The sequence below is a fragment of the Lupinus angustifolius genome, chromosome LG05, assembly GCF_001865875.1.
Source record: "Lupinus angustifolius cultivar Tanjil chromosome LG05, LupAngTanjil_v1.0, whole genome shotgun sequence".
Classification (NCBI taxonomy): Eukaryota; Viridiplantae; Streptophyta; class Magnoliopsida; order Fabales; family Fabaceae; genus Lupinus; species Lupinus angustifolius.
This window is the reverse complement of record NC_032013.1, coordinates 22,246,519-22,256,754: the sequence shown is the minus strand read 5'-3', so window position 1 is coordinate 22,256,754 and position 10,236 is coordinate 22,246,519. Positions and strand designations below refer to the sequence as shown.

Here is a 10,236-nt window from a genome sequence, read left to right as displayed (position 1 = left end):
TTATCAATATCCAGTTAACAAAAAACTTTCTTTTGACCAATAGAACGGTGTAAAATGTTACTTTAGATATTTACTTTGTTATAAAAAAAAATGTTATTTTGTTCAGTGATATTATTGGCCAACTTAATTATAAAGATTGGAAAAACATCATTTCATTCCCAACTATAATCTGGTTATCATCAGAATCTTCTAATTTTCTGTTAGGTTCATAATTAAGTAACAACGTACAAAATTAGGGACAAATTAGTAGTCTTTATAATCTTAGAGTCAAATTTGACCAATAATGCCAATCATAAACAAAATTGATGAATTAATTTAATATTTTTTATCTACTCTATATTTGCCATGCTGAGATCAACAATATTATATAAAATGATTGCTAATACATTTCTTCCATACCTCTTCATTTTAGCCAGCAGTAAATTATAATTTTATGTAAGAGAAGGAGTTTCAAAAGGGATTCCACTTCATAATTATGTTTTTAGAACAAAATATCTCACCATGTGAGTAAAGAAATGATATCATTCCGCTATTAAAATTATAACATATATTTTATTGTTTTTAGTTTTTAGATTTTTCAGAAAATGATTAAATAAGATATATGTCATAATTTTGGTAGTTGAGAGAAATTATTCATATCCCCACATGATACTTTATTCTCTTATCTTATTAAACTCATTCATAAAAAGTTTTTTTCCTTATCTTTTCCCATGTAAAAGAAAAACAATTCTTAAAAGAGGTTACTTTGCCTTATTGGCATTTATAGTCCCTCATATCTTTGCCACCCTCTCTCTTTTTCAATGTAAAACAAAATAAATATAATTTTATCCCTCTTCCTTTATTATTAGAGTCAGAGTTGTAAATTTTTTAAACTTATTTTTTCATCATAGTCATCATTTCTAAGAATATATGATGATTTATATTTACTAACTAATTCAAATAATTAGATTTCCCTAAAATTAATGATTAGGATAAAAAATTTAAACTTATTCTTGAAATAAGTTGATATTAGCAAACTAGATTGTGAAGAGTTAACAAAAAGAATATGTAAGCTACTACCATATATACGAAAAACAAAACTTAAAAGCAACCAACTCAAGGGGACAGTGGATAAAAAATTGCATATACCCAATACCCTTCTGGTAGAATTATTTGGAGGGATTAACATTTTAGTGTATCATGGGGCTGTATAAAGATTTATATATATTTAATATATTATTTACTATTTATTTGTATTATTTTTTTTGAAGAATTTAAATGATTAAATATAAATAATAGATAATATAATAAAAATATATACATTCATACATTGTCAATGCATATATTTTTTCTTTCTTAAATTTTAATCTTTTTATAGGATATTTTCCAATTTTTTTGTATAACTATAACTATCCTCACCTATTTAGTAATGAATTAATTCTTTTTAGAGAGTGTGTAGTTATTTTATTCAACTAGTGTTCCTTATAAGAATTGAACTATTGGTCTTTTGGTTTATCTGAAAATTTTATAGAGTCTTATACCATTAAATCAATATTTTCTTCATACATTTTATCAGTTTATAAGTACATTAAGTTTGTTACCAAAATAATCCTATTTAGTTATGTATTTTTCTGTGGTCAACAAATAATTAAAATATAGAGAGAATGGTACATAATTATGAAGATATATTTGTAAATATAAACTTAATTTTGGACACATTAAATTGAAATCATCATATTAACTTCTTTCATTAATTTTCTACTTTAAAAGGATGAGAGTGAGTATTAATCCGTTCCTTTATAAATTTTATTTGTTCAGAGTTTTTTTATTTATATTTATTATTATTTTCTAAATTTTTAGTGCAATATTAATTTCCTCTTTGTCAATTATATATTTACGATAATTATTATGAGGAGAGCGAAAATAACACTGAAGTGGGTAGAGAAATTGAAAATGTTATCGTAAAAATAAATAAACAAGTTAATTAAAAATAAAAATTTCAATAACTTCCTTAATAATTTATATAAATTAACCTTAAACAACAACAATAAGAAAATTAAATTATCAATTAGCATCAATGGAGAATTAACGTGATGCAAAATGCGGGTTAAACTAATTAATAATTCCTCTCGACTGACTTATAAGGGGGAAAAATCATATTTAATGGTTTAAAATATAATCAAATTTTTAATAATTCTACCCTATTAAATATTGTGAATCTTAAAATATTCTTATTCATTTCAAAATTTATCTTCAAATGTATTCAACTATTATCAACAATAAGTTTGTATAGTGGTATAAAATGTTACTAAATTCATATGTAAATCAAAAAATTTATAATTCAATTCCTCTTAACAAAAATATTAAGAATGATAACCAGACACTTTTAGAGAAATTAATTTTTTAGGGAAAAGATGAATCAATAAAATGTATTCAGCCATTGACTATTAAAGTTTCACTACATTAAATATTATGAAGGGCCATTTGAATTTTTTTAAATGTGATTATGAATATCAAAGGAGTTTACTAATATTATATAATAAATATTTTTGCTCATATTTGAGTATGAAGGAAATTATTATGACATATCAGTTTAATTAATAATTTATAAGTATCTATCTATACTATATATAAAACTAAAACTTGTCTATACTATATATAAAGTTAAAACTTGTCTATACTATATATAAAGCCAAAACTTGAAATAACTTCCATCATGACATAATTTTCATTTCCTATTTTGTCCTTCACATTATTTAATTTTTACAAAAAAACTATATAATCTTAAGCAACCACCACCAATACATTAATTAACCACATATCTCACCTTAAATTATACATTATCATAAACAAAAAAAAATAATATAAAGTACACCGAACACAACAAATACATTCTAATTCCAAAAAAATGAAATATATAAAAACTGAATATATAGTATCACACAATATTCGTCGGCATGCATGAAGTGTCTGTACACACTAGTTTATATAATGCTTATAGAGCTTTGAAACTTGTCCTGGTCATAATAAATCTATGAATCCCAACCTAACTAAACTTTATTCAATTAAAAAATATATTTGTTACATTATCTTATATGATTTAAAAAAGTTAAATGATATAATAATATATAATTGAACGATAGTACAAAATACATTACATAACATCGAAATATTATTAAAATATTTAAATATATTTTCATACTATTAAATAATTCATTTTTACAAAACTTAAAATCCACACATATAATAAGATATAATTAATTACCTCATCAAATAACATTCCATCTTTTCATATATTTTTATGTTTAATATTAACTTGTAAAGTTTAAGAATTCATTAAATGATATAAAAATTTGATCTAATTGAATCCATATTAGAAACTACATTAAAGAGAAATAATCGAAGAAAAATAAAAAAATAAATAAAATATACTTAGAAAATAAAATATAAGCACGTATATTAGGTTTTAATCCAACTAAAAATCTGAAAAACATGAAAAATTAAAATATAACAAATATGAAACAATTACGTATTATTTATTTTTTAAAATAAAATTAGAAAACACATTGATCATTGTATTTCATAGTTTACCTCTCTTAGCACACATGGAGAGTCAATAAATAAATAAATATAAAAAAACCAAACATAGTAATCAATACTATTCTTATATCGTTTACAACATATTTATATTACTCGGAGGTAATAATAATTAAATATAAATGATAAATAATAAATTAATAATATAAAATACATTCACTTTTTCCTATTTAACATATCATTATTTCTAACAATTTCTTCAAACTATTTGTCTTGGCCTCATTAAAAAATAATGTCATTACAATTTACATCATTAAAATATAAGTGTAATTATATAATATAAAGATTTATACACATTAGTAAATCATTGATAATTTTTTTATTATATTTTGTGTAGAGTCAATAATTACTAAACATAAATGGTGGATGACATAATAATATTATATAAAACTCATACATTTTGAGCGCAAACATTATTTCCTTTTAAAATATTCCATTTGATAATGAAAAAATTGCATCAAATGCCATACATATATAATTAAATATTGAGTATTAAATACTTTATAAAAAAGGATTAAACATTTACTATCATATTATTAAAATATCTAATGTTAAAATAATACATATATTTTATTTCCAACATTAATTACATTCATCTGAATCAAAATTAAACAACAGTACAGAATAAAAAAGAAAGCAAAAAATAAGAGTATAAAGTAACAAGTGATAGTAGCATAAGAAAACAAAGTCACATTATTCCTCAACCCTTGTCTTTCACTCTTTCATATTTCTTCTCTCTCTCTCACAATGGAAATGATGTTGTCAAGGCTTCAAGAACCAACACCACCCTTAACTCCAAGATCTGATTCCAACCCTACAACTTTTGTTCAAGCTGATACTTCAACTTTCAAGCAAGTTGTTCAAATACTCACTGGTTCATCAGAAACAACAACACCAACACCAACACCAAAACCACCACAACAACAACAACAACAACAATCATCTAGAAACTTCAACATCCCACCAAAGAAACAAGGGTTCAAGCTTTATGAGAGAAGGAACAATACTATCAAGAACAACCTCATGATCAATACCCTTATGCCCAACTATGCTAACAACAACCATGCAGGTTTTTCTCCTAGGAAGCATGAGATTCTCTCTCCAAGTTTGCTTGATTTTCCTTCACTTACTATTAGTCCTGTTACACCATTATTGAATGATGACCCTTTGGGAAAGTTGTCTCCTTCATTGGGAAACTCAACATTAGAGGAGAAGGAGGAGGAAAAAGCCATAGCTGAAAAAGGGTTCTATCTTCATCCTTCTCCAAGGACAATAACTCCTAGAGATTCAAAGCCACAGCTTTTACCTCTTTTTCCTGTCACTTCACCTAGACTTTCAGAATCATCATCTTCTTAGAGATAAGAGATTGTTGTGTATAATAAGGATATAACTTTGTGTAGTGTGATTTGAATAGGTTGAATCAGAGAATTGTTGGTTAGATGGGTTTTGAGAGATTTGCAAACAAGGTAAAAGTGCTTGATCTAATTGTAAAAGTGGCAAAGTTCTTCTCTTTGTTTTCTTGCTGCTATCTTTATTCATAAATGAAAGGGAAAAAGGTCTTTTTGCTCCAATGAAATTTATTTTTCTCTATATTCTATGAATGGTTTCTTTATGGAATATTTATTAGAAAATTACATCTTAGGAATAATCATAAGGTAGAGAATTTCACCTTTAATTGATTATGATGTATTGGTTTCAATCAATATAAGGCTTATTCACAGTGTCTAGGAGTGATTTTTCACACCAAAAACCTGTGGAGTTGTGAAAGATACTGCTTCCATTGTAGTCACTATCAAAAGTGCAATTTTGCAACCAATTTACCTCAACTTTGCTAAAAATATACTGTATCCTATGTTGTTGTCTCTCTTATCAGTTTCTCAAGCAACTCAAAATGCAAATATGATGTTTTTTATTTTAATATTTTCTTTAAGTATGGAAGAGAAAATCAGAAAACCATTTCTGCAACAACATCATGATTTTGTTAGTAATCACATTATGACCATATTATTTTGCTACCATCTTCGTAACATCAAAGTACGCACCAGACCTATGTATGTTTTGTCGATCATACAATTTTTGTATATGACATGTGCTAAACTATATATGTTGATCATAAAAATTGTTCAAAAAGTTGTCCTGAAACCATGTGACAATTAGATAAGAATTATTTGCATATATTGGCTTCTGTTTTCCTAGTACTAGACAAACAGAGACCAATATTCTCACAATAGACATAAAGTTCAAACCACACAAATAAATTTGTTTGAGATATGAGATCATAAAACAGGAAAAGAAGTACAAAAGATGAGTCATTGTTATTCACAGCTAGTTAGGTGGTTTGAAAAAGGACCAAGTTGCTATGATAAAATGTGGAGCACTAAGAACACCTGAAACTAGCTTCAGGGGCATTTTTGTTATTCAAGCAAGAAAATGATGTTACTTGAAATTAGACATGTTGTCTGATATTACTCCATGTAATGTGTGAAACAGTTAGCAATGTAATAACCATGTGATTTGGTTTTCTTTTCCTTTTTTTATATTTTATAGAAGCAAGCAGAAAAGAAGAATTATAACTTTACAAAGTTGTATACCAAAAGAGGAAAATGCTCATCACACTTTGCTCACTACACTTTTGGGATACAGTTGCATAAGTGAAAATTTTGTGAATGCCTCGCTAGATCGATGACTAAAAGGTTAAAAGTTCGATTCCTGGAAGCGACACTTATTGGAAAGGGCAACCACGCACCCCAAAAAGATTAGTTCCTTACCCAAAAAGGTGAGGAGATACCCTTAGTAATACAAAAAAAAATCAACTTAAAAAGCCTCAAATCAACTTAAAATGATTAAGGTGAAATCAGGTGTGCAATATTTGGTGAAACCAATTGGGAATGCAAATCAACTTAAAATGCCTCAAATCAAACATAAAGGATTAAGGTTTGAGCAAATCGGGTGTGTAAATCTACTCACATTTGGGGTGTGGCAGAATCAGAGTAAGTGCACAACAACCAAGGTAGGATCAACTGTAATAAGATAAAAACTGTGTAGATATTGAGATAATGTGTGTATGTAACATTATTCAAACATAAAATGAATAAGGTATACACACACTACTACATGCACATGTGCTCATATCTTTGCATAGGTGGAAAAGTCATAATGTAGATGTGAAAAACTTCAGATAGGACTAGCTCTAATCAAATGGAAAAATCAGTTGTACTCATTTGATTATTTAGGACTCAGACATTCAACATTAGCCCAAAACATGACCATAAAACAATGATTAATATCCATGTACCAAATATTGGTATCATGCTCAAGCATCCAAGAAGCCTAGGGCGATAATGCAGAAATAATATATAATAGCCAAATAGAAACTTAACAAAATGTCTACACATACATAAATATGTTAAAACAGTACCAGCAAAAAATGGGTAGTTGAATTTGAAATCTAAAAATAAAGAATATGTATATCAAACTCTGCACCTCTCATATATTAGAGTGATTAATAGAGTGCAAACTAACCTTACCTTCATAAAAGTGGACTACAATAAGAACACTTGTGAGACTGATGCATCCTGGGATAACACATACATGAATTGAAATCCATCAAAATGAAATTGACAAAGTCAAAACATCACAATATGACAAGAAAACACAATCTGAGCTTGAATATGCATTCACAGGAATCAAAACATGCATACTAAGAGGCTACAAGTACAAAAAAATAATGAACCAACCAACCCAAAGTCACTGGATAACATAAACCCTGGGCTTATACATGCATACAGAGAAATCAAAGCATACATACAAAGAGGGTATAAGTACAAAAACCAATATGCACTGAGAAACCAACCAACCCAAAATCACAACAAAACACAAAATCTGAGCTTCATCTGCATGGGTTGAAATCAACAAAGACTATAAGTACATGGAATAATGCACACACATTTTGAGAAAATTCATACACTTAATGGAACCTAATTGAGATTTTTATAAACTCTTCTAAACATTTTTAAATTTCCCAAAAAAGGTTAGAGGACTAATAAACTATAAAATGGACAGCCCATATAGCTCAACTTCTCCAGAACCCCAATATAGTAATACAACACTTAGCTAACAACTAAACTCACTTTGACACTTAAAAAATAACATTGAAAGTAGTGTATCCGTATTTTATTATCTAGTTAGCTTCTAAGATTTGAATATGGTCCGACCGAAAATTTCATGATCCAAAGTGGTTGAAACTCTTGTTCGATTAAGATTTTTAGAATGAATTATTTGTGAGCCTAGTCAATATTTACTCAAGTTCACATTTCTAGAATAGTAAATTCAAAGAAGAACATTGTGTAATTTTATTTACAATATCTCCACTTAATTTTATTTAAATTAAGACACCAACTTGAAGCACAATGCTAAATTAGCAATTTTTAATTTTTTAGTATTACTTATAGACTCTATTTTCTAATCGAGTAAAAAGTACCTAAGCTAATAATTTCAATTTCCAATAACCATTTGGAGTATATAAATGATTGCTAAATATTGTGATTATATATAAATCTTTGCATAATTATTACAAGTAAATTTTCTGTTGTAAATTTAATATTTATGTATTATTAATGTAATAGAATATATAAGATGATAATGTATCCTCCCCTGTTTGGTTACAGAAATTGTGAAACACAACACTTATCCAATAAATCCTCAAACCATTAAACCTTTGCAACAAGAACAACAAAAACTCTATCTTCTATATCCCTTTCCACTTCTCTCACTCTTTCTTCTTCACTCTTGTAGCGCCATGTTATCGAGAGATCGTCTTGTTAAGACAGTGACGAAATTCGTGAAGGTTAATTATAAACTCTTCACCACACGCTATGGCCAAAACGTTATCGACATCTTAGACTTCCCTGTTAAGCTTGTATTGTCTCCTTTCACTTTGGCTTTCGACATTGTTGGCTCTGCTCCTCGTGGATTTGGTGTCCCTGAATTCATATCTAAGCTTTCTTATGCTTCTGTTTTCGTTAGTCTCTTTCTTCACTCAAATTTTGATTTTTTTGGCATTGCGTTATCTGGGTCGTGCTTGTTCTTGGCGTGTTTCTTAAATTTGTTAACTTTTTTGAAAATTATGTAACTTTTTGTAGAACCCTGTTTCTGGGCTTGTGGGTTTGGATGGAAATTCTTATTTTATTTTGAATTTCTGGGTATTTAGTGAAGTGGATATTAAAGGTCAATTACTGGTTGTTTAGATTCATATTGCTTATTGGGGTCCGTTTTCTTTGAATTTTGAGTGTGTCTTTGTGTAGGCTTAAGAAAGTGAATTTAGCACAAGTGATTTTTTGAGAAGCTGAAATATATAAGCTTGTTCAGCTTTTTTTAGCTTGTGCTTTATTGTAAAAGTTCAACTAACAAGTGTGTATATCTCAGAAATGTTTTTTTTAAATTTCAAAATAATCACTTGTTTTTGTGGGGAAAACAGCTTAAAAAATTATGCCCTTTGGGTTCTTTGATTTTGATGTTTAAGGGAATTGTTGAATTGCATTGTCTCATTTTTCCCATTTGTTAGTTCTTTGGTTCATTTCTATTTTTTCTTATTTTATTTATGAACGCTGCTGCGTGGCTTGATTGTAGGCTGTTGCTACTTTGGGGACTTATGACATTGCATTAGAGATGGGGAAAAAGTTGATATGTCAAAGGTACTGTTTGGTTTTTCTTTATTTTTGCTTCTCAATGTTGATAAAAGTGCAACTTTGTTTGTTTACCTTGATGTTTGTTAAACTCTGACTGAATGTATGTCTTCTGAACAGGAATTGTAATACTTGTAATGGCTGGCAGGCATTGCGCTGTACCATGTGCCGAGGAAGTGGAAAGGTGCACTATCAAGTGAAGAGTTGCAACTTGAAGAGGTAAGTTCCTCTCCATGTGGATAAGGTTAGAGGTTGCAGACAGTTTTACTACTTAAACTGTGGTGTATTTGGTGTATTCTTATTGCATAAGAGTGCTCGGAGATGTAGTTGTCTATGCTCATGCATCGTAACTTATCTATTTGCCCGAGGAAACTTCGGAAGTAATCAACAGTCTCACACGTATACAAAGTTCAGATGGAATAATGTTGGCTTTAACTCATACTAATTTTACATTCGTTAGTTTTTCTAAAATAGTATTTTAGAAAGCCTATTGAGGAAGACAATGTTCACTGAATTTCATAAAAGTTGGAGGTTGACTGTATCCATCAAACTAACGTTAATTAAATATATTAGTATCTGGAAATGCATAGAAAATATCTGCTGTGAAATTAAAGAAAAATCATTATTTGAGCATATATTTGTTTATTATTTCATAGGATTCTCTATTCTCGTTAATTGTTCTTCAATCTATTCACTTTTAGAGGAGAGAAACCTACTGCTGAATCTGTGGCAGATGCCATTACTGACAACCGGGCGGAGTTAGTACATCTACCATCATCCTTGGATTTCCACCAATCATTGCCATCAAAAGAATGTCCAACATGTGATGGAACGGTATGAACTAAATTCCTGGGCTTCTTAAGATGACTGAAAAACCTTCCATTCTCCATAGCTGTTTTTCATGGTTAGGCTTATTTCCACTGAATCTGTAGTACTTCATAAGTTATGGTCTCCCAAGTCCCCCCCGTCCCCCCCG

At 28.6% G+C, this 10,236-nt stretch overlaps 2 protein-coding genes across 3 annotated transcripts in view; both read left to right on the top strand.

Annotated features, from left to right (window-relative positions):
* Window positions 4,251-5,140, top strand: LOC109348143 (VQ motif-containing protein 4-like). Its single transcript, XM_019588402.1, has one exon. It carries the CDS (start codon window positions 4,324-4,326, stop codon window positions 4,930-4,932), a length of 609 nt encoding a protein of 202 aa, XP_019443947.1. The 5' UTR covers window positions 4,251-4,323; the 3' UTR covers window positions 4,933-5,140.
* LOC109348142 overlaps window positions 8,270-10,236 on the top strand; it is an 8,115-nt gene continuing 6,148 nt past the window's right edge. The window contains exons 1-4 of one of the 2 annotated variants that reach the window (XM_019588401.1): window positions 8,270-8,596; window positions 9,205-9,269; window positions 9,381-9,479; window positions 9,962-10,094. In XM_019588401.1, the coding sequence (XP_019443946.1) occupies window positions 8,375-8,596; window positions 9,205-9,269; window positions 9,381-9,479; window positions 9,962-10,094 (519 nt within the window). In that variant the 5' untranslated portion in view covers window positions 8,270-8,374. The remainder of the gene's footprint in view (window positions 8,597-9,204; window positions 9,270-9,380; window positions 9,480-9,961; window positions 10,095-10,236) is intronic. The other variant, XM_019588400.1, reaches the window with a different exon arrangement.